The sequence below is a fragment of the Rutidosis leptorrhynchoides genome, chromosome 2, assembly GCF_046630445.1.
Source record: "Rutidosis leptorrhynchoides isolate AG116_Rl617_1_P2 chromosome 2, CSIRO_AGI_Rlap_v1, whole genome shotgun sequence".
NCBI lineage: Eukaryota > Viridiplantae > Streptophyta > Magnoliopsida > Asterales > Asteraceae > Rutidosis > Rutidosis leptorrhynchoides.
In genome coordinates, this window is record NC_092334.1 from 392,727,191 (window position 1) to 392,751,950 (window position 24,760).

Below are 24,760 nucleotides of genomic sequence, written 5' to 3' on the forward strand. Positions count from 1 at the left end.
GTGATGATAAATCCACTCAAATTCTTTGAACTTGGCTTTTAATTCTTTGATTTTAAAGTTGAAATTGAATTTACACTAACTTGAGCTCATCTTGAACTTGAATTTAGATCGGCAATTTTCTACGTGACTTGATATCTGAAATTCAAATAGAAACGGATAGAAAAATAAACCCTTTTGGATTGAGATATTCTTAAGTCGGGTTCAGGTCATCCAATTATTTGACGAGTTACTATCTTTTGGTAGAATTTGTACTATCGATGTATTGATATTGATATTTTATAGATGGTAAATGGTAATACTTCATATGTGAGTATGTGACCCGTGTGATTCATCATATACTGAGTTCTTAATACAAACAGACCGAATTGTTTCAGCCAGCATCATAACCATTCATGATTCAACTAACATCACGTCGCTTTGATCATGAGTGAAGGAAGAAATACAGCAAAAATCACATCTCTTTGATCACGAGTAAAGGAAGAAATACGGCAAAACTATTGAGACATCGACCTGCAAAGCTACGTATAATTACCACCCCCTGTATATCATCACATACATTTGATTGACAGTTCAGGGTTGTCCAATGAATCATGTGTTAACACCATAGAACTTGTTATTACGAACTCAAACTAATGCAATTACTTTTGTAACACGTATAAACAAGCAATAAACAAATTTAAAAAGAATACATATATATGATGATAATAACCATCAAGAATTCGTTTAAATTACAGAAGTATAAGGACAGGTGTAACTACAATAACAAATCAAACAAATATACGATTCACTTATGAAATTCACATTGTAGTTTTCACTTTTGACAACTAATGAAGTATGTCAATAGGTGGTACTTTAGGTAATTGCTATAAAAAAATTTATATAAGCCATAACAATACACAGATGTACATAAAAAATACTACTGATAACTTACCAAACCTCTTTCAATCTTGTGTCGATTTCTTTGAAAACATGAAATGGTTAACTCCAGCTCTATACAAATGCAACTCTGATTCTGTACTCACATGAATCTCCGTATTTGCAGGTGCAAATAACACGTCTCCTGCACGAACTATATCCTCAAATGAAGATGATGATAGTGATGACAATGGTGATGATGACGATGATGATGGTGATAATGATGATGGTGATAATGATGACGGTGATAATGATGATGATGGTGATGGTGATAATGATGATGATGATGATGATGATGATGATGATGATGATGATGATGATGATGTGCACATGGATCCTTGTCCTGATAGGACTAAGAAAATGGATGGGGCGGGTACTGCAGGGAAGACTACTGACGCACCTTGGTCCAACATGCAACGCTCAACCTCAAATTCCTCGAAAGGAGGGTTGTATCTTGTTATATACGAGTTCAAAGGCACCCCTTTCAAGATTTCAGGTGCCCCCTGACGTATGAAACAACATCGGAAATTAAAACGCTGAAAGCGATAATTAAGTTAAAAGTGTGAATGTTAGGTAAGATTGGGTTTGTAAAGATATACCTGTTTATAAGTGAGCATTGAGCAGAGGATTTTAACGTCGCGGTGTTTTGGAGTAAGGCCGGCACGCACGACATTATCTGAAGTTGCCATGCACTCGACACAGTCGCCACCCAAATACGCATGCGGTTCGTTTGGTGCGATATACAAAGCTTCACCAGGATTTAACTTTACATGATTAAAGAGGAAAGATGCTATAACTCCGATATCATGTGGGTGCTCATTTTCAAGTTTCAGTGCTAGTTCTTCTTTGCTAGTAAGCTTCCTTATCTGATGAACAATTAAAATAATTAGTATGATGTAATAAAACTCAATTATGATAAAAAGAATGGGGTTTAGTTGCAATTCTATTTCTTCTAAAGACTTCAATTCGCTATATAGTTAATCAAATGAATAGCTTACAAGATAACATTGTTCTCTATTCTCATCATCTTTAAAAACAAACTATTAATTCCTGTATATGATCGACCAAACTATGAATTTATTGTGAGGTTTATCTAATTATATCCAACTATTCCAACGTCTCTTTGTTACAAATAAGTACAACTGGAAGTATGAAGCAACAGTAAAATAATTAAGAGATCTTTTGTACAACATTATGAAGCAATGGTGAAATAAACACAAGAAAAACATTAAGTCCAAAGCTCATGTCATTGTATTTGATCTAATAATTAAAAGATCTTTTGTAAGATAAGAGATGAGTCCAAAACTCATTAAGTCATTCAAGTAGTAGCAATGAAAGGACTGGTTATCTTTTGTACGATAAGAGATAAGTAATACAAAACGAGATGAAGAAAAAAGTAAAATAAATCATTACAACTATAGCGAAAGTTAGGTGGATGTAGGTACCTTCTTTTCCATATTAATCCGATTGATCAATTTGGACACAGCTTCAGAAACCACCTCACGTTCAGCTGACATGAGTTTAATAAACACTGACCGGAGAAATTGCATTTCTTTTGCTTCTTTGCCCAACTCATTCACATGTAAAACTTGATCTGCATTTGCACCACCAACCACTTCCATGATCTCAGGAACATCCTCAAGAACAGCCTCAAGTTCCTAGAGATGTACAGAAAAATTTGAGATTTCAAACAGAGAGTGAAAAAAAAAAAACTATTAAAATTAATCAATATCTGTAAGTTTAAAAAAGGACATAAATAGGATAGTCTTATGGTTAAAAGATACTCAGGTCTCCATGTTTTGTCCTTTCATACAAAAGGAAAACTTTTTATCATAGTATAAACAAGATTTACTTTGCATCTTCATGAAGCCAAGAATATAGAACAGGCAGGGGGTGAAGCGTTAGAACCATATTCAACAGTCTGCTCATTTTTGTGCAGGTCAATATGGGCAATGTGTCAAAATGAGTAACAAGGGTATGAGTTATTATTGTCCAAATAATTATTCTGTATCGTTACTATGCCATGTACATCTTGCAAGAATAACCAGATTTAAAGGAAACGAAGTAATATCTTGATTTAGACAGTGCTTAAAAGACAATTAAGTTGCAGGCAAGAATGAAACATGTTAAACAAGCATTAATGTAAAATGTCATAAATTCATAACAGCAAGGTCATATTGCAATGGCACAATGCAGCAACAATGTTGAAAGTATCAGATCCAATGAGAAGGGGGTCAAAGCAATAAACTTTGATTATTATAATTATAAAAAACATAGATAATAAGATGCCAGATTAAATGGCACATTATTGGCTATTGGCTATGTTACTGGTAATTTAATACAACACCGGTCCATAAAAAAGAATGTAAATAAACAATGAAACAAAACCGGAGATGCATGCCTACCTTGTAGCTAATAAACCCACACAAGGCCTCAAACTCTGTTACTGCCAAAACCATTTCAGGCTTATGATTTGTATCTTTATAAACATTTGGCTTCAATGTATGAAGAAATCCTGCCAATTCCTTATCGGGATGAGCTTGGATCGACAATGCCCTTGCAACTGAAAGAACCTAATTCATAATCACTTACATCAGTACTAAGATAACAAACCAGTCACCTCTACACATATAACAAAATCAATTTTGATTAGGTTTAACTTGAATTATGCTCTGTAGATTGGTATTTGCTACAAGTTCTATTAATTACAGTATTAGTAAAGAACATCAAATAAGATAACAGTAAGCACTATCACAAGCAAACAGTATATCTTTTTCATTGCACGTAGCATGCTTCCAAAACTATCTTACGTACACAATACATTTACTATACTTCTTACTGTATCTATCCAGTAATAATTTAATTATAATTATAACATAATTGTAATTGCAATTATTATTCAATTGACACGAAACCATAAAAGATATCACGTCATTTTACATGTTACAGCCATAGGTCAGATGCATCCAATAGCAATAATTTAAACTTTTATGACAATAACTGAAAAACTGAATACATTTACATGCACTATTTCTAATTACATAATTATCACGAATTAAACCAATTAAACTGGAAAAATGCATAAACCTAATCAAATTCACTAATAATTACAATTTACAATTACGGAGTATAACAAATCTACTAAACATCAAATTAAAACGTAAATAAAAGTAATTAATTACCTTGAACATGTAAGGAAGATCAATACCCCAATTATCAACAACAAGATGACCTAAAATCTCAGTAGGATTATTCGAAATCCATGATTTCAAACTCACATTCTCGATTTGTTTATTAATATCATTATCAACAACAGATGAAGGTCCAGATGGATGAGTTCCCATCCATAACTCAGCATAATGTTGATTTTCATCAATCTCAGCATCATCAGATGAGTTGCTGGTGAAAAACAGATTCGCAACAAGTGAATCATGACCAATTCTTCCCCAATCGTAAGTTTGAACACTGCATTTCAATCTCACGAGATCTCGATCGTTGATTTCCATCACCATTTTTAAAAAAATGTGTGGGTGTCGGTGATGGTGGTGGTGATAGCGTAAGCGGTTTATCGGATCTGTAAAGACCACGTCGCCTTTAATTTGGTTGTTAACGACTTGGTTTAAATGGAGTTATACCTACCCTCCCAATTGTAGTAAGTTACCGAAATTACCCTTTAACTTTATCAAAGGTGCTAAAACTAGTCTAGACCCTATGTCAAATGTGCTAAAACTGGACCATATTGAAAAAACGAGTAAAGGGTTACGCGCGTTGTTGCGAGGAATCGTTCAGGACAAACGTATTAAATACTATTTTAATAACTTATAATTATATAATATATTTTTTTTTAACCTGGTTATCCAACTTTTTGAACCGACTAATCCCAGTGCGACTACCTGCTTTGCGAGCAGCCCGGAGTCATTGCAGGCGAACCTCCGTGGCCATGAAGGAGAATAACTTTTGTAGTATTAGGTAATCGAACTCTTGACCTCCACATTAGAAGGTAAGGGTCATATCATGCCACCATACGTGATTGTTATAATACTTAATGGTTGCTATTGTTTACGTTATTTAACGTTTGCTTATAAATATTTTTGTTGATACTAATTATTAATAAATTAGATGATAAATAAACAACATTACTTATTTAAAGTAAAAAATATATTTTCTAAAAAGGCTTAATTTATACGAAAATAATACAAGTAAAAGAAAAAATTAAAAGAATAGTTTAAAGCAAAAACCAAAAATGAAATGATAATTTTGTTTATGTATAATAAAAAAAACATAACGATAACATAACTAATCGGAAAAATAAACATTTTAAAAAGAAAAATAAAATGGAGAAAATAAAGAACCATAGGGAATGAAAAGCATGAGTGGCATTCGCCTCATAGATGGAAAAGTAGTAAAAAAGGATGATCCCGTGTCTGAAACTCATGTATAAACTATCACAAAGGCAGCCTAATTACGAAATGAGCTAAGCTACAATTGAGTTGTATTCAGAAACGTACATATTTAAATCTTACTAATTTTGCGTTTAATATACTTGTATTTAGTATTAGTATATTTAGTATTAGTATACAGGTTAATATACTTGTATTTAAATCTTACTATAATTAGTATACATGTTAATATACTTGTATAATACTCCATATATATATATATATATATATATATATATATATATATATATATATATATATATATATATATATATATATATATATATATAGTAACGAAAGTCTGTAGATGGTCGAAGATAAGCGAAGGTGATGACGGTGGGTAGCGATGGCAGCTATACGCTGAAGGTGGCCGTCGTTGGCGGTAAAGAAGGGGACCGTCGGTTGTTACGGTGATGGATCTAGAAACGGAGAGCAAGATCTAAATTGCAAAATGTCGTAAATACCCTTTAACAATATTAAATTCGAGTGAACAGTGAATCAATAGTTTTTATTGATATATTTATAATATTCAGTAAATTTGTGTATATAATGATACTTACTCGTTTGAACTATTAATGAAATTTTAATATCGGGCCCCAGTGAAATTTATGAAAAAATTGGTTCTTGTTTCGATTTTTGTATTTTTTTTTCAGATCGGTTCTCTTTTGGACAATTTACTGGCTTGATTATGTTATGTTCGCTTTCTATTTTCAAGACTTGCCCTAATTTTTCATACATTGCTTTGATATGATGTTTCATCGGTTGATGAAAGTTCTTGGTTATTTAAGTTTTGTTATTTTCCAAAAAAAAAAGGGTTGGTGTGTTGGTATCAAAAATTGCAAAATGTCGTAAATAACCTTTAATAATATTAAATTCGAGTGAACACTGAATCAATAGTTTCTATCGATATATTTATAATAAACTAGGCCCTTAGTGGTGATTATTTGAATAAACTATACTTCCTCCGTCTCAAATCTATTGTCCATTATTCCATTTTGGGATGTCCCAAATTAATTGTCCAAATTCTTTTTCAACCAATCAAAAGTGGTTATTCTGGGGAGAGAAGATATATTAGTGGTGGAGAATGAAGTCAGTGAGATTTCTTAAAACTGCGTATATTTTGTCTGGGACAATAGATTTTGGACGGAGGAGTAATATTTAGTAAATTTGTGTATTTTATGATACTTGCTCGTTTGAATTATTAATGAAATTTTGATATCGGGCCCCACTGAGATTAATGAAAAATTGGTTCTTGTTTCGGTTTTTGTATTTTTTTCAGCTCAGTTCTCTTTTGGATTATTTATTGGCTTGATTATGTTAGGTTCGCTTTCTGTTTTCAAGACTTGCCCTAATTTTTCATATATTGCTTTGATATGATATTTCATCGGTTGATGAAAGTTCTTGATTATTTAAGCTTTGTTATTTTTCAAAAAAAAAAAAGGTTGATGTAGCAACAATGATACTAAAATGCCTGTTAGGAATTGTAGAAAATGACGCACTAATCTTTTAAACCGCACCAACTAACAATATATATGGTAGAGAATGAGACATGAAAGGTGTGATAGAAAAGTTGATTGCCCCTCTCTATTCCTCACATGAAAGGTGTGATTCACACAATGTTCTTTGTAATATATGGGATATAAAACGTTAAGTGTATTTTCTATGTTATCAATGTTGACATTGTAGGATTAATGTGCAAGGTACAACATATAACTATATGGTCAACTTCATTTGAGCCTGTGGGGTCACACACATATACACCGAGACGTCAAATAAAATATATATATGATGTATATATATTACTCAAGTAACAAAATAGTAAATCGAAATTAATTCATTTACTATTCATATGAATAGTAAATGAAACGAAATTAATTAATTTACTTTTCACATGCAAGAGCGACATGATAGAAATTATTAATTATAAGTTACATAACCATAAAGTATTTGAGAAATACGACTTTTTAAAATCAAATCAAACGAAAAATAATATTTGGTTATCCTGAGTTACTAGGCCCTGGGTCACTAATCCCTAAACACAAATAACGACCAGACATCACCATCTGGTCTGGGTACACATATTCAACAACCTTCCATCAAGACAACACCAATGATGGAAGAGTTGTTCATCATCAAGACAACACCATGATGGAACATCACGTCAAGACAACACCATGACGGGAATCACTGGGTGCGCACATAGTCACAAATAGTCACTTCCACTAAACATCGGCTATAAGACACGATCTATGCATAATGTATCACTGATCACTAATCACTATACTTATCACTGTATATTCATATCCGAAAAGATAGTCCCACTCTCCTGAAAGCACAAGAACCCAGTTGTCTTATATCAGTGAGTCATCACCTTTCCGTTTATCACCTGAAAACATCATATACAAAGTTAGTAATATGTTCAATACATCAATGGATACTCGGATAGCATAACGGCTTAGAGATAACACAAAATGAAACAACACCTCAGTTCTTACAAATTCGTATGGATCCAACGCTATCCGTACGTGTATAACTCTAACCGTAGGGGTATAACTCTATCCGTACGAATACATCACACACTGTATGCGTACGGGTACACTTGTATCCGTACGTATGGAGCCAATCCGTATGGTTGCAATCTGCATCCGTACGGATGCTGATCATCAGCTACAGCAACAATTTCACGAGGGTTTAAGCTCCAAATCTCATTTTTGACACTTTTTAACACTAAACTAGTTAGGAATCATGCACAACACATATACAATTGATTCTTAACACTAATTTGACAACAACACTATAACCTAAATCTTTGATCCCAACCCACTCAAAACTCACTTTTACTCAAAATACTCATTTTAATTTATTGATTCATAACGTTTAAGAGATTACAAAGAACGAATTACTAACTTGATTTTGCACAAAGCTGAGATTTAGAGAATTAGGGTTATGAGATAGGATCGTATTTGGTGTGTCTGAGGGTGTAAAGTGAGAAAAAGAGGTTAAAACAGAAACATATACACTTAGGGGTTTCTTAAGGGTAACGAAATCCCACTCCGTACAACACACGGGTATTTACCAATTATATGGAACATAACGTACCTCATTAGGAAGTCCTAATCACTTAATAAAATATGTACCCTAGTCACAAAACGCACTTTTACCCATACACAAATAATTAAAAACACATAATTATTAAAACACTAATTATTAACACAAAGGGGTAAAATAGTCATTTACCACAAAGCCCGAATCCAAGTTGTTACAATAGTCGTCATCATAGCATCGAAAGCTGCAAAAGCCTCGCAGGTCATTATTCCTTTCCCGCTTGTCGATGAACTGCCTTTGCTACCCTCTTGAGGACCCATAAACAGGTTTTGAATTGCTTCACCATACTCCAAATCATTGATGTGATGTTTAAGTATATAAGAACCAGAAGTGTAAGCATCCTTAGCCTTCTTTCTCAACCTCAAATTAACTTCATCAAATTGACCTCTTGAAACATTCATATTTAAGACGTACCACGATTTACAAAATACCTTCACATGAAGGATCTTCGCAATCGCAATATTTTCTTCTGCTGTGACCAAATAACACCAGTTTAGGTCTATCTTTGTTTGTTTCATCCTTTATTTTTTGCCAATAAATCTTCCTTATTTTTCTCCTTCTTCAAATGAACCAATTTTTCGGCAAACGTGATGTTGTCCTCATTTTTATCCGGGAACATCGATCAATTCAGCAGCATTAACACCAATTAGGCTCTGCCCAGGCCCAAAGTCAGGCCTAATAGCAACAAAGCAATTAGCTGCATCATCTCGGCCAGGCGAATACCAAGATCCGCTTTCAAACACTTCTTTGAAGACTCCCACTGTTTTGAATGGGACCCAATATTCGGCCCTTTACACTCGGCCCAAAAGTATTAGATTGCTATTTTAGTAATAGTTTACCTTCAAAAAAATTATAAATTTAAAAAATAACTGGGGTACGAGTAGTATAATTTGGTGGTGTCCTCTACAATTCAAAAGAAAAACTATATATTTGAAAAATATATGGGATCATACATTTAAATTTAGTGATGCCATATAAAATTTACAGGGTATTTTCTACTAAAAATTTTCAAATTAGCGGTGTCCCGTGACCCCACGGGTCTCCACTTAGAATCGCCTATGTTTGCAGGCCCATATGGTCTTGAAATGGCAGTAGCAGCTTCTGTTGTATTCAATTTCGCTACAGCTTCGTGTAACTGAGAAGAATAAACGGGATTAACATTTGCCGAATTTGAATTCAAACCTTGTAAACGATCAACATCCGTGGTAGTCTCCGCACCACTCGAAACAACAACCCGATTCCTAGCTTCTAATTACTTGGGTTCAAACGTGTTAAAAAGGATGCGGTTCAAACTAGAGTGATCAGATATTTCCGAAACCCAAGCGTCGCATTTAGAGACGTTTTTGTGGTTAATATCAATCTTGACCAACTCGTAAATACGTTTAGCACAACCTGATTTGATAAAAACGTACATAGAACCAACATTGCCTAAAGAGGGGGACGAGGTAGCCACAGTTAACACTTCTCCAAAGAGCTCTGTGACTTCTATTACACTATCATTTGACACACACGTAACAGGTATGCTCGAAACCTCGATCCAAGCAAGCCTAAAAAATGAATCGGCAAAATTCGAGAACGGATGAACCACAACAAAGTCTTCTGCTCTAGATGTGATTATGTTCTCAAAATTTTCGCTATCACCTCAAATCAACAAACACTCGAAAGGACCAAGTTTACTAAATGTGTCGCGACTTGCAAGACTAGGCGAATGTTTGCTAGACTAGCAAAGCGCTACTTCATAAGTATAACACCCCGCCAAATTTCCATCTGGCGGCGTGTTAATCAAGGTCCCACAGTTAACAATTACGCCCTTTATATGAGACGTTTAAAGCAATCGCATTTAATTTTATTAAAAGTTGACTTTCAAACATAAGTCAATAAATCCCAATATAGAAACACTGTTGTGATCGTAACCACAAGCCAACAGTATTTAAACAGTTATAAAAGTTTTAAATGCAAAAGTAAATAATGTTCTTTAAATAGTATGCTGACTCCACTTCCAGACCATGCAGCAAACACAGCGGAAGTCTACCTCTTAAGGACCTGAGAATAAAACACGCAAAAACAGGTCAACAAATAATGTTGGTGAATCTACAGGTTTAAAGTTATGTAACAGTATCTAAAAAATAGTTATCAGAAAAATAGTTTAGTTTCCTTGACCACGAGATTTTACAAGTACAACTCCAAGTTGCGAAAACGTTTACATAATCTATGAGCACCTGAATACTAGCAATGACCCGAGTATAGAAACCACTACACTCGCCTTTACCTCATAAAATGTTATACACTTGTTCGAGTGTATCTAATGTTCAAAGTAAATGCACCACAGTTAATAATGTAGGGTGAGGTTGTCAACCTAACGGATCCGTTCATCTAAATTGTGCTTACACCGATGGTATTAAAAGTATTTAAGCTAGAGGCTTTGTGAACAAACTCAATATGCATATATAGTACTCGTGTCAATACAAAAAGCATTTGATAATATAAGTATAACAGCGTGTATTCTCATCCCTGAAAACATGTAAAAAGCGGGACTGTAGACTCACTTTTGAATAAAGCTCGGATGACAGACAAAAACTTGTACGGATTATAGCCGAGTAATGCAACCTAAGTATACGTATTTAGGTTGGTCAATAAATATGTCTTAAACAAATGTAGTTTTATAGTATAAGTTGTCTCATTGCTCGACTCGACGCGTTTCAAAGTAAAAGTCAACATATAGTCAACTAGATCATGCAAGTCAAACAAAGTCAACCAAAGTCAAACCAAAAGTCAAACTTGGTCAAAGTAGTCAACTAAGGTCAACATCAGTAGGTTCATGTCAAATGTTGGTCAACATGTCAAACCTAAGTCAAACAACACGTTTTAGGTCATACATGGTCAATTTCACAATTTCAGTTTATCGTTGTGCACAAAGTTCATGTACATGTAGCAAACTTAGCATATTATCTCATAGTACAAAATTCATGCAAACATGGAAAACTCCAGATCATAAGTATACTCAAAATCGATTCCAAAAAGTCCGGCCAGGGTCTCATACGATAATTAAAAGTCAGGAATCAGAAGGGATACATTTATGGTTTGCCAAGTCAGTTTCTGACCGCGCACTGATTTCGTTTTGGGTATAACCGAAGCTAGGGACATGAAATTGATACAAGACCAGTGGCCATGGTTCAAGGACAAGTTAAAATAACACATATCAAAAATCGAGCAATTTTTGTTTAGCCAATTTGTACAGACTAACCGATCTTTACCGATCTATCAGTTTTGGACAGCAACTAGACATGTGAACTTATCAAGCTTATTACTCCTGGCAATTAACGTTTTCAGATGTTAACATGCAAATGAAATATGTCAAGGAACATATGAAATAACATAATACAGAAGATCAAATCCTCAATCAATTTCTAGTTCACTCTAGGTAATTATTTCTAGCATTAAAACAGTTTCGGTACACTTTAACGTATGAATCTTCGTTTAAACATATCGGGAGCATTACAAAAGCTTTTGATGCAATTCTTAAGTCTAACATGCATGATTTTTCATGTGAATTACGGTAGTACACTTTTCATTAGCTAATTCAATAAACACATATCTCAGAGAATTCGGATTTTAATTATAAACTAGTCAAAACTTCGATTTAGCATATCTTAAGCATACGGTAACGAAATCAAGTGAAATCAAAGCCTAAAGTTAATAGTTTTTCGAAAGCTAAACATCTAAACATGTTACATGATCAGATCAAAAGTCAACTCTCATCAGATCCTTGAGAATACAATTCGTTTTTTTTTCATGTAAACAATATCAATTGATCAAATTAACGACTAACAACGAGTAATAACACAATCAATTGAGCACTAGACTTGATTATACTATGTAATTGAATAAAATTAGATTTAATTGAATTAGGGTTAATGTAATTATACCTCAAAACACAATTTGTTTATACTAGCGCGTAGAGAACGACGATCGGAGCAAGATTGATCAAACGAGTAAGAGCAAACAAGCAAGTTTGATGGTTGATTTGTGTGTGTGTGTGTTTGATGTGAGGAAGAAGAGAGGGAGGAGGAATGAGCTGCACTTTTGTGGATGTAGGATAGAATGAGGGTGTAATAATTATTTCTCGGAATTATCTAGTTAGTTATTTAGTGTTTAAAAACCAAAAGTCAACAAACATGGGCCTAAAACTAATAGTCAACATGCATGGGCTAATCATGGGATCAAGGATGATGATGTATGAGGTCACGGCCATGTGGCCTCGGGCTCGGGTCTCGGGCTCGTTTTGTGTAAAAGCTTGTACTCGTGGTCCGTTTCAAGTGCCATTTAGTCGTACCGAAGGCCCGGAACGCTAAACCGATCATTAAAACGCAACCAAACGTTTAATTTATTAAAAACCCAATAAATTAAATATTTTTAAAAAGTTAATAATTAATAAATTAATTATTAAAATAAACCCGAGCGTTTCGTTGCTCGAAAAGCAGTTATCAAAACCGTATCGTTTTTATCTGAAATGTTTATTCGAATTAATATCAACCCATATTAATTATTGTAACCCTCCAAGGATCAAGTATGCATTTATTACACATAAACACATAAACGTCAAGTATTCGCCGTTAAATAAACTAACAGAAGGTTAACGGAAGTAACGGAAAAAGCAGGGTTGTTACAATAAGTTCTTTTATTTGAAATGTAGGAGTAGTTAGATAAGGGTAAAACAATAGCAAAAATGTAGATCAAGTCGAACATCTAGGAGTAATACTGTTGGACTGCGTACATCATAGTATGAGGTCGGATTACTCGCTCTTCCAGTTAGCCCGAACAACCATTTCGTAGATCAACTCAAGTAATCAATTACTGTCAAAAATATGAAAATAATTGACGAACTTGTATACGTATTTTTCTATACAATTTGCACACCTATGCCATGATAACAGAACACTTTGTATCTTGGTAATTCAAATGATTCAGTTGATCAACATCATGTTGGACCATGTTTAACAATCTGAATGGATCTCATATCTACTATTAGTACATTTTAAAAAGGAGCAACCAAACTACTCACTTATGACATCCATTTTTACAAGCTCAATACATAATCCGACTCATCAGTCTTCGAGATATATCGTTCTGAAAAACCTATCATTCTGCCTGAACTTTAAAAAAATTTACTTTTGCAAGTCAAAATGCACCATTACTTATCACTCTGAAAAAAACTTAAAACAAGTGACCCATTATCCAGAATATGTTCACCAAATCAAAATGATTATTACCATAAATTCTGTTTATGACACCCAACATTTCATCAAGACAGATCAGTATTTGACTCCACAACTTCAAGCTTCCAACCAAATTTCCATTTAATCACAACTTTTGATTCAGTCCAGAACACTTCTAATTACGGAAAAGACTAACATCATAAAACTCATAAAGAGCACTTCTAATTACACATTCTCATTTCAACTACACTTTGTTATCAACTTCATTTCCATTGATTGGATCCCGAATTAAACACACCCTTAATGTAAAAAACCATATAACCAAACACATCTTATTCCAACAATTGAATATAGCATATTACGTAGAAAAACTCGCACAAAAACTTTGTACATAAAAATCCAATCAAAATAGAAAAAAGAGATTAAAAAGTGAAACTTTAACAAAATACCATAACAATATTTTTAATAATACTGTCTAGACCCCAAGAGAGTAGTTCTTCCACCACCTCCCCTGTTTCCAACAACCTTCATTCCCCTGTTTTCACCATTAATACCATTCGCAGCTTCCATTGTAAACCTTTTCAATTCATCCATATTTGCATAACTTTTCCTCGCTGTCAACATCCCACCGCGTCGTTTTTCGCTCGAAACCGACGATCTACTCCCAATCAATCTCGCATTTATTTCGTACAATCTCGAAGAACCTTTCGCCGGTGGTGTGGCTGATTTTTCAGCCACCGGTGGCAGTAACGACGGTTTCCGATTCTCTTTTCTCAACGCAGACGAAAAATCCGGCACCGATTGAGTTAATACAGAGGAACCGTTTCGTCTGTTGACTGATGCTTTGACTTGATTTTGTGGTGAGGTGGAAACTTTTGGGGGTAATGAATTGGACATTGATTTTGATCGTAGTTTTGATTCTCGTAAATCGGAGTACGCTTTGTATCTGGATCCTCTTTTGAAATTGGGGGTTTTATCGAGACCAGCGAAGAGTTGATCGGAATAAGTGTTTGCTCCGGCCATTGTTGGTCGGAGATTATTAGGGTTTTGATTTTGAGTAATTTGTTGTGTATGATTGATATGATGGTGTGTTTAAAAGGAAATAAATCTCCAACGGTCTAAAATAAGAGGTGGAAGGTAGGGGGTAAAGTGTAACTTTTGGAATTATAAATTTTGCTTTTCAACGTTCTTAATGAATTTTGGGAATGTGTAGCTGTTTATATATTGAAAAGAAACTTAATGTTGGTAATTGTAATTCACTCCCTTTGACTCTGTATATTTGTTAAAAATCTTATGATTACTACCTAAACTTTAAATATCAGATATCAGATATATTTGTGAAAGAAATGACTTAAAATTTACGGTTTTATAACTTACTTTTGTTTTAATCTCTAATAAAAAAAAATTAAGTTTTTCCATATTGTAATTAACAAAAATACAAGAACATTGAACATCTTCAGTGATCACCACCCATAATTTTGATCATTAAACTGGAAATTGAACTACTAAGACGAATGCCACAGGTAAGGTCACCACCTCGCCCTCACTTTAACCTCCGTCGCGCTTCGCCCTCTCATTTCACCCTTCTGTTTGCACTTTTTTGACATGTTGGAGGATGAGCAATATGCATATATTGCTTGTAGTTTTAGTTTTAAATTACTTGTATTGCATAATTAACTAATGATGTAGGTCCAATTTTTTTGTGAAAGTATGTCATTGATGTCAGTTGTTCAACCCTCGTATTGTCCTAAGAGGAAGTGTTGACGCGACGTTGATGTGGAAATCTGTTTTAGGAGAAAATTGCCTCAACGTTAGGAGTGGCCCAAATTAACACTAGTAATCGCTAAAAATTGAGAACTAAATAAGGTAGTTGTACCATCTGACTCAACTTTTTATGTAAATAACACTTGTGCACTTTGTTAGTTGATAGTTGTTATTTTTAGAGAGCAGGTAATGTATAAATAAAATATGTGCATTTAATTTTTAAAGAGAGCTTTTAGAAGTGTCATTAAAAAAGTTCACCCATTTTATAAAAAATCAATAGATGTTAACCAGGACGTTTTAAACGAATGCATTCAAATTTGATTTAAACAACTCCATTGTGTTGTAACTTCATCAATTTCCAATCTCATTTACCGTGTAAGATCTCATGTACACTTCATCTCTAACATGATTAACATCAATGGCCAATGGGAACTTAATTTTGCCAAAAGCAAAGAAACAAATAAATGACAATAGATTATAGATAGAAGGGCTGTTTTGGTCATTCTTAAAATTACAAGGTATAGTTCTTAAGTAGCTTTGGATCCAATACAAGAGTGTACCTTTAATTATTATTTACAGTCAATATTGCATAAGTCAAAAGTATGGTTTAAACTTCCACTAATCTCATGGATGTCCCTTGTAGAAAGATGATTAGTAATCATTTTATCATTACTCCGTAACCTTTTTTTACCTGTAATGGCATCGAAGACGACATCACAGGTAAAAATTGTTAACTGATTTGGACATATAACGGTGAAAGAAGGTTAATATGAATATATCAGGTAGAGCTAAAACATGATCGATACAATTTATATCAAGATTACTATTGAATATGAGTAGGGAGTAATATTAGGATACAATTTTACTACATAAGATGTACAATAAACCTATTTCAGTCCAAGTCGATTGTTGATCGCCACGTAATCCTTGAGATTTTTCCAATGTGTAACTGGTTCAGTGTTGAAAACACAACTTTCCGAGTTGAGCTTGAGCTTAAACTTTGTTATATTTATATTTCTGTCCTAAATTAAACCTCGTGATCCTATCGCTAAATCCGTTCATTACCAGGCTCCTCACTGCATCAACCCCCTGTTCCAGAGCTGCATTTATCTGCAAAACCAATAAATAATAAATAATTAAATAAAAATAATAATAGAAAAAAAGTTTGGTCATCCTTAGAAACTAGATGAAAAAATTATAGGGAAACATCCGGTGTTATAAATAACGAGTTGTAATCCCTTGCATCCATTAATTTGCTTGAAATCCAAGGAACTAACGAGAGCGCGACATGTGGCGCGAAAATCACGTGTGATTGAAAAAAAAAAATTCAAAACAAAATTTTTTTTTCGCAATTTTTTTTTTTTACAATCACATGTGATTTTGCATGTCAATCACATGTGATTATACATGTAAAATTCAATGACATGTGTTTGAAAAAAAAATTCGAAAAAAAAGAATTTAAAAAAAAATATATATTTTTAAAAAAAAAATTTTGAAAATTTTTTTTTTGAATTTTTTTTCCAATCACATGTGATTTTCGCGCCACATGTCACGTTCTCGTTGATCCCTTGAATCTCAACTTAATTTATGGATTCAAAGGAATATTCCTCTATAAATAACTTAATTCTTCACATTTCGATATGTTAAAAAGAAGTTGGTAAAACACAATTACTTTTAATATCAGTAACTTTTTAAGCAAATTTAAGAACTACTTTTTATTTACCTGTTTGCGTTCAACATCACTGAATTTCTGTAAAAGGAAGGCTTTCATGTCCATGGTGCCAGGTGGATCACCGATTCCTACAACAACATAAATGAAAAACAATGAGAAGGTCCACTTATCTTTATTGGCCAATCATTTATGTCAGTTTTTTTTTTCCCCAGAAAGCAAAATTACAGTGTGTCACGGCAGGGATTCGAGCCTAGGTCTCCACGGCTGCAACATGGAATTCGTATCACTAAACTACAGCCACATAATCATTTCTTTCAGTTTTAATATGGTTATTGTTTCAAAGTGCATTATATGTTACCTCTTTTACTATTGTACGGTGCATACTTTCAAAACTTCTATCGTGTGGTCCCAACTTTAGAACCATCTATTGTATGAGATGAACCTTTTAAAACTAGGTTACATGTACAGGTCGCATTGTCCAAAGTTGAGGCCACATAACCGGCAATTCGCGGTTTCAAGTCACATGGAACATACAATAGAGGTTTTAGTAACTCGTACAATAGATGGTTCTACAGTTTGGACCATACAATAGTAACAAGTCAATAGTTTAGCGCAATAACAAAACAATAAACGCTTTAATTAAATATATATTTAGGAAATGTGAGTTAAATGAAGACGTATAATGAGAGGGGAGTGGGTAGATTCAAATGCAACAAAGTGACTGAAATAACGTACCTATGCAAAACCGTGGAAATTCGCGGCGACCATCCAAATGCTCGATCACACTCTTCACTCTACATCAAATATAATGATGTTAGTGATATGTTTTAGCTACCTGAAGTATGTCATTTGAGGTGGCAACTTCGACCCATTTACTTATAAACATTTGAGGCAGGTTCTATTTATCTTTTACCGGTGAAAAGGGGTAAGATGAAATGATATATAAAAAAGGACACAAGCCAACACATCACCCACAAGTGTACTTTTGATTTTAAGTCTTATAAATCATTTTAGTGGCAAATATATTATTATCGGAATCAGGGTTGTGAAAGTCGCTAGACGGAGAGTCGGAGACTAATGGGTGGGGACCTTGTACTGGCTAATCGGCCAATTTGTAGACTAATCGTGGACAATTTATATCAACTTCATATAATAAATTTCAAAATCGTGTGTAAATATAGAAGAGCACCACAAACAACCAACACTTTAACATAATTGACTAAAAACAAAAACACTATTGTTTAATTGTTCAAATAACTTCAAAACCACGACTTAATAAAAAGTTAAATTTAAAATAATCACCAATTTTGACTTTAAACCATTATGACCGACTTTGACTGAATAAATCCAATTTTGACCCGCTGACCGATGTTAGGCCTAGTGGAGTCGGACTAGTTCCAAAACCCGACTACTCGGTAACTTGGTCTGACTTTACAATACTAATACAACTTCTGTTATCATACTTGACATATAAAATTGTACAAGACTTGAAATACAAACTGTTTGACCCATTGCCCAAGTTGCATGACCCTTCCATTTTACCACCTCTACATTTATCTTCGATATCTTTAACAACGGTCAATAAACTTACCCATTATGATACCCATGTCCTCCCTTGGGCTGAAGCCTTAAAACACCATTTGGTAAGCTCATCTCATCATACACCTAAAATAGATAATATGGTGTGAAAGAACATCAAGAAATTATATATAACGTCTTAGTAGCAAAATACTACTTTATTGATTTTAAAAAATACCAGTAGGATATGTCGCAATGGAACTTGATAATATGCAGCAAGAGGTCCGACCTTGTTAAATAAAATAATAAGATGGAGATTAGAGGTTTCGGTAAACATAACTAGATTCTATAATAGGCAGAACAATCACTATATATACAGGGCCTATTCTGCTTGAAGAAGATAGGCACATTTTGTAATTAACTTAGGTTTAAGTAGATTAATTTAGTTAAATATATGATGAAACTATGGACTGCCTGTAGTTACAATGACAGAAATGTATGGTAGTTATAGACTTATAGTTATAAAACCAACCGATTCTCCACTAAAATTCATATACCCCTGCGGCTTTGCTAACAAAACAGGCACCTCTCCAATAGAACCTGTACTGATTGCATAAAAGAAGTTTAGAAAAATTAATTTGGGGTCAAACTTATCATCAAAGCAACATATTCACATTCCAAAATCCATGATACAAGTTGCTCATTACTGTATATCCCATAACATATTTTGCTTCAATCAAATCTGATTTAGCTAAAAAAAATTAAAAAACTTTATTATTGGTAAGCAAACCTCACATTTGATTGCATACAACTTTCTGAACTTGTAAAACATTCTTAACCATTAGTATAATCTCAACATTATTGTAAATTGTTACATATACTAAAAAAATTTCCCACCAATTTTAACAAAAAACTGTAAAGGAGCATATAAATCAAACATATACCTATTCCGACCAAAGCCTTCGACTGTATCGTGTTCATCACAATCTTTTCCTCTTTAGAAATAAGGTCAATCATTTCAAAACCAACCTAATAAAAATAAAGTTACACAAACACCCAAATCATCTTAAGCCCTAAACCCTAATTACCAACAAATACATATATTAATATTAATATATCAATTACAATAAACAGTACCACAATATGAAAATATATAAAATACTTACATTATGGCGAGTACCATGATACTTATTTCCAGGATTCCCCAAACCAACAATTAACCAAGGAGTATACTCTAATTTTACACCATTAGATTCAGACAATGTAGCTGATACCCTAAATTTCTTCAAATTTGAACAACTTTGGGTATGTAAATTACTTGTTTTTGGATAAGATAGGGGTTTAGGGATTATTGATGATGTACACAACATTGACCTAATTTTAATATTTATTAGAGTCTAAACAATAGTTTTTCGGAAGTTTGTATCGTTTAAAATTAAAAATTAAAAAGAGGATATACAACAAAACAAGATTTCAGGTTTGGTTAATGAATTCAGGGATAAAACCGTGAGGATTTTCATAGAACGAATGCCATTTTACAAGGTTATTACTGTTGTGAAGAGAATTTAACGATAGGCGAAAATATCAAAATATCTTTAATTATTTTTTCGACTCGTGATTGTAGAAACAAGGTCTCTTTCTATTTTTTAATTTTAGAATGATTGTCTACATCTCACCTCTCCATACGCATATCCAAAATTAGGTATAGTTGTTTTTGTTTCACTTAAAATAACAAATACGGAGTAACGCTTGAAGTGTTTCGAATTTATAGTTATAATTTTTTTGAAAAATAAGAAATCTATAATATCATATAAATCTCTAAAAAATAAGAATTATTCAAGTTTAAAAAAAATTCAAAAATAAAGAAAAAATTTCTTTAACCTCTATAATGATGTCATTAAATAATTAATTATTTTTAATAAAAATATTAACATGTTAATTGTATAATGTATGAAACATTATGTACAACCTTATGATAAAATACTCTCATGATCATATGTATAATATTTGAAGCATTATGTACACCATTACGATAAAACACCTCCATGATCATATGTACAATATTTGAAACATTATATACAACCTTATTATAAAATACCTTCATGACGTATAAACTTTAAAACATATTGTACAATCTTTTACAACACACCCAATGAACACATGTACAAACTTTGAAACATATTGTACAACCTTCATATAATAATTGTTTTTAGTATTTAAAAAAAATTAAAGATATATTTGTTATTACTAATAATTATTATTAAAAATATAAATACTCGAACTCACCCTTGTGATCTAGTGGTTCACCCCTTTGCACTTGTGCATTGGGATGGGGGTGGGGAGGTCTCAAGTTCGAGTCCCTCCCCTTAAAAATATTCGTGAGATCTATTTCTTGAAAGCCGAATTGCACCGGGGAAGGTTTTACCGACCCGTATTCGGGACCAAGGTCCGACCGCCTGCCCCTCGGGATGGTATAAGGTCCGGATCCCTGTAATGCGGTTCGGGTTTCCTGCCCGAAAGCGCGTGCGTCCGTGGCAAATGAGAGTATTCGATGCCAACAACTTGCCTTTAAAAAAAATATAAATACTTAATTTTAGAGCAACCTTTATTATTATTATTATATTATTATTATTCAAATATAAGTTCTCTTTACGGGATTAATTACGTTACATATGTATGTGAAATACATATCTCAATAAAATGTTGTAATGTAGCTTTCGTAATAAGAAAAATAATAATAACTGTGATTAAAATTGGAAGAAAGTTGTGATGATCCAGAAATTTCTGATCAAATTTAAACTTAATCTTTGTATGATTAACATTTCCGACACGATAAGCAAAGTCTGTAATATTGATTCTCAAAATTTTTGAACTAATGTTATATATTCAGTTAACTTTTGACTATTGACCAACGATTCATGAACATCTATTTGAATATATATATATATATATATATATATATATATATATATATATATATATATATATATATATATATATATATATATATATATATATATATATATATATATAATAAAAATTGGAATATTAATTATTCATAAATAACTTGCAATGTGTATTTAAAAACTGATTTATGTATATTAAAAAGATATATACATATATATAATTTCAAGTTATTTAGTAAACGATAGTAACATTCGTTTATTGATTCGATTGATATTTAGATAAGTTAACTAAAGCGTTTAAGATGAACCAGTAAAACACTAATTTGCTACAGTATTTTCAAATTGTTACAGTACCCAAAATGCTATAGTGTTTTCGAAAATCACTATTTGCTACAGTGAAATTGACTTTGCTACAGTGAATTGCTACAGTAAAAATTGAAAATGTATTATATGTTAAGTAAAACACTATTTCAAAATGAAAATGTATGTATTATATGTTAACAAATAGCGAGACGATGATTTATAGAAGTAAATGACCAAAACACTCAAATGTATAAGTTATATCTCGAGTGGTATAGTTTATGGATGATTTAAGACTATATTTTGACAAAGGTACGATTCACGAAACGTAAAGTACAAGTTTTCTCAGTATACGATAGGACGTTCGAAAAACCGGAACCGGGACATAAGTCAAGTGATGACGTACGACGTATCGGAATAAAAATTACAAGTCAACTATGCACGTGAATTTAATATAATATATAATTAATTATATAAATTATATATTATAAATATAATATAAATAAATATGTCGACAAGAGTCATGACAAAATCATATGTGAGCTGGAAAAGCTTCCCATGCGATCGCATGGGAATTACACTGTCCAGCCATGCGATAGCATGGCAACCCTGGACAGGCCACATCTATAAAAGCCGATGTTTTGTGCTTCTGATTTCATTCCTACTCCGTATTATATTTATTAATTACATTATTATTATTATTATTATTATTATTATTATTATTATTATTATTATTATATTATTATTATTATTATTATTATTATTATTATTATTATTATTATTATTATTATTAAGATTAATATTATTATTAATCTTATTATTATTAGTAGTATTTGTATTATTATTAGTATTATACATAAAATACTACGACGAGGTCATGAGCGTGTCACTTTCAAAATATGTTTTCAAGCGGGATAGAGTTAAGGAAATTATGGGTTATTGCCATGGAGGTTATGGATAATGTTCGGGGGTATATTTATGAATCAAATCTAGTGTTTATTATCTCCGTTACGTCTACGTACTTTTCTACAATATTGAATCTCAATATTGATATGTTGAGATCTACAGTTATTTGGTAATCCGTGTTTCGATCACATTTTGGTGAACGACTTTATATGCTGCTAAGGTGAGTTTCATATGATCCCTTTTACTCAATATATTTTTGGGCTGAGAATACATGCGACTGTTTATAAATACTGAAAATACTAGATTTATATGCGTGAGTTTCATTTGCTCCTTTTTTAATTGCTTTTGCAATCTATATTTTTGGGCTGAGAATACATGCACTTTATTTTAAACGCAATGGATACAAGTACATACTAAATTCTACACTGAGTTTGAACCGAAAATCCCTTAGCTTTGGTAACTAGTAACTGCCAGTTATAAGAACTGGTGGGCGCGAGTAGTAGTATATGGATCCATAGGGCTTGATATCCCCGTCCGAGCTAGAGCACTAGCCTTTTAACGGACGTATGCTATTTAAGAAGCGTACACGTTGGTTTGCGTGTATTATTAAGATGATTATACAAAGGGTATAAATTATATATACGTTAAGTTTAGTTACCAGGGTGCTCAATTTCGTAGAATATTTTGATAAACGTTTCTGGATGAAACAACTGAAATCTTGTGATCCACCTTTATATACAGATTATACGAAACATTAAAACTATGAACTCACCAACCTTTGTGTTGACACTTGTTAGCATGTTTATTCTCAGGCTTCCTAGAAGTCTTCCGCTGTTTGCTTAGATGTTAGACAAGCTATGTGCATGGAGTCTTACATGACATATTTTTCAAGGAAACGTTGCATTCACCAAATCATCACCACGTATCTTATTTTGACTGCATTGTCAACGGAAGTACTGTTGTAAACTATTATTTATGGTGATTGTCTATATGTAGAAATCATCAGATGTCGAAAACCTTTGATATAAATATTCATTTATGGTGTGCCTTTTCAAAAGAATGCAATGTTTACAAAACGTATCATATAGAGGTCAAATACCTCGCAATGAAATCAATGAATGACTTGTTCGTCCATATGGATTTGGAGCGATTGTCACAGTTGGTATCAGAGCGTTGGTCCTAGCGAACCAGGTCTTGCATGAGTGTGTTTAACTGATAGTTGTTAAGATGCATTAGTAAGTCTGGACTTCGACCGTGTCTGCATGTTAAAAGGTTTGCTTATCATTTCTTGTCGGAAATTACATGCTTATCATTCTTAAGTCTAGACACGTTTTACTGCATTGATTACATGAATAGTGTATAGACAAAATTCATATCTTAGCGTATCTGTTACTATAAACTTTGACTGCCATCTTTCGAAAATTTCTCCGTAATTTACGGAATTTTGGTATTATATATACATATGTAAATTATGTATTGAAGAGTACCAATCTAAATTCTATTTCATATCAAAAATCATCTATCTAATTATACAAGATGGATCCCGTATCCAATTCAAATTCCTTAAATTTCGACAGCTATTCCGATATGGATATTCACCTGAACTCTGAAGAAAGTGTAACCGGAATAGATCAACCAATTAGCCATCATCTATTCTGGATGAATTGGGGATGGGTTTGTAGCCTACTTAATTATTGGAGACAAGAAGAAGGCGATCCCTTCCATCCACCACATTGCCCTCTTGGCGAAGAACCTGAAGCACTTACCGGCGAACCTGTTCGTAATACCATTTTCTCTCTCATCTCCAGAATAACTCGTCATGATCATATACTCTCTCAAATTCTGGATCTTATTCATCCGCTCGTTCGAACCGCCAATCATCCCGGTGTAGTAGAAGAAGTCAACGAGCTTCGTGCTCGGGTAGTGGCTTTGGAGAATATGGTGCAAAGGTTACAAGCACCAGCAGCATCACCGGCATCAACAGTACCACCGACAACAACACCAACAGTACCATTACCA

The 24,760-nt window shown here is 33.0% G+C and overlaps 3 protein-coding genes across 3 annotated transcripts; all 3 read right to left on the minus strand.

Annotated features, from left to right (window-relative positions):
* Positions 1 to 737: 737 nt before the first annotated feature.
* On the minus strand, positions 738 to 4,494 carry LOC139892163 (mannose-6-phosphate isomerase 1-like). The gene is made up of 5 exons (XM_071875201.1): positions 4,098 to 4,494; positions 3,321 to 3,488; positions 2,361 to 2,573; positions 1,515 to 1,781; positions 738 to 1,418 (listed from the first exon to the last, which is right to left on the minus strand). The coding sequence occupies exons 1-5, from the start codon at positions 4,425 to 4,427 to the stop codon at positions 942 to 944; spliced, it is 1,455 nt and encodes a 484-aa protein (XP_071731302.1). The 5' UTR covers positions 4,428 to 4,494; the 3' UTR covers positions 738 to 941.
* Positions 4,495 to 13,993: 9,499 nt separating this feature from the next.
* LOC139892164 (uncharacterized) lies at positions 13,994 to 14,786 on the minus strand. Its single transcript, XM_071875202.1, has one exon. The coding sequence runs from the start codon at positions 14,696 to 14,698 to the stop codon at positions 14,138 to 14,140; it is 561 nt and encodes a 186-aa protein (XP_071731303.1). The 5' UTR covers positions 14,699 to 14,786; the 3' UTR covers positions 13,994 to 14,137.
* A 1,449-nt stretch (positions 14,787 to 16,235) lies between these two features.
* Positions 16,236 to 20,189, minus strand: LOC139892165 (chloroplastic group IIB intron splicing facilitator CRS2-A, chloroplastic-like). The gene is made up of 8 exons (XM_071875203.1): positions 19,796 to 20,189; positions 19,574 to 19,658; positions 19,162 to 19,229; positions 18,868 to 18,918; positions 18,703 to 18,776; positions 17,847 to 17,905; positions 17,163 to 17,239; positions 16,236 to 16,549 (listed from the first exon to the last, which is right to left on the minus strand). Exons 1-8 carry the CDS (start codon positions 19,997 to 19,999, stop codon positions 16,433 to 16,435), a joined length of 735 nt encoding a protein of 244 aa, XP_071731304.1. The 5' UTR covers positions 20,000 to 20,189; the 3' UTR covers positions 16,236 to 16,432.
* Positions 20,190 to 24,760: the final 4,571 nt, after the last annotated feature.

Coding starts and splice junctions, on each gene's coding strand:
- LOC139892163 (XM_071875201.1), bottom strand. CDS start 4,427: ATGGTGATGGAAATCAACGATCGAGATCTCGTGAGATTGAAATGCAGT. Junction 3,489..4,097: donor ATCTTCCTTACATGTTCAAG/GTAATTAATTAC, acceptor ATTATGAATTAG/GTTCTTTCAGTTGCAAGGGC. Junction 2,574..3,320: donor GTGGGTTTATTAGCTACAAG/GTAGGCATGCAT, acceptor GTACATCTCTAG/GAACTTGAGGCTGTTCTTGA.
- LOC139892164 (XM_071875202.1), bottom strand. CDS start 14,698: ATGGCCGGAGCAAACACTTATTCCGATCAACTCTTCGCTGGTCTCGAT.
- LOC139892165 (XM_071875203.1), bottom strand. CDS start 19,999: ATGTTGTGTACATCATCAATAATCCCTAAACCCCTATCTTATCCAAAA. Junction 18,919..19,161: donor TGAATTTTAGTGGAGAATCG/GTTGGTTTTATA, acceptor TTATTTAACAAG/GTCGGACCTCTTGCTGCATA. Junction 17,240..17,846: donor ATTTCCACGGTTTTGCATAG/GTACGTTATTTC, acceptor ATGTTGTTGTAG/GAATCGGTGATCCACCTGGC.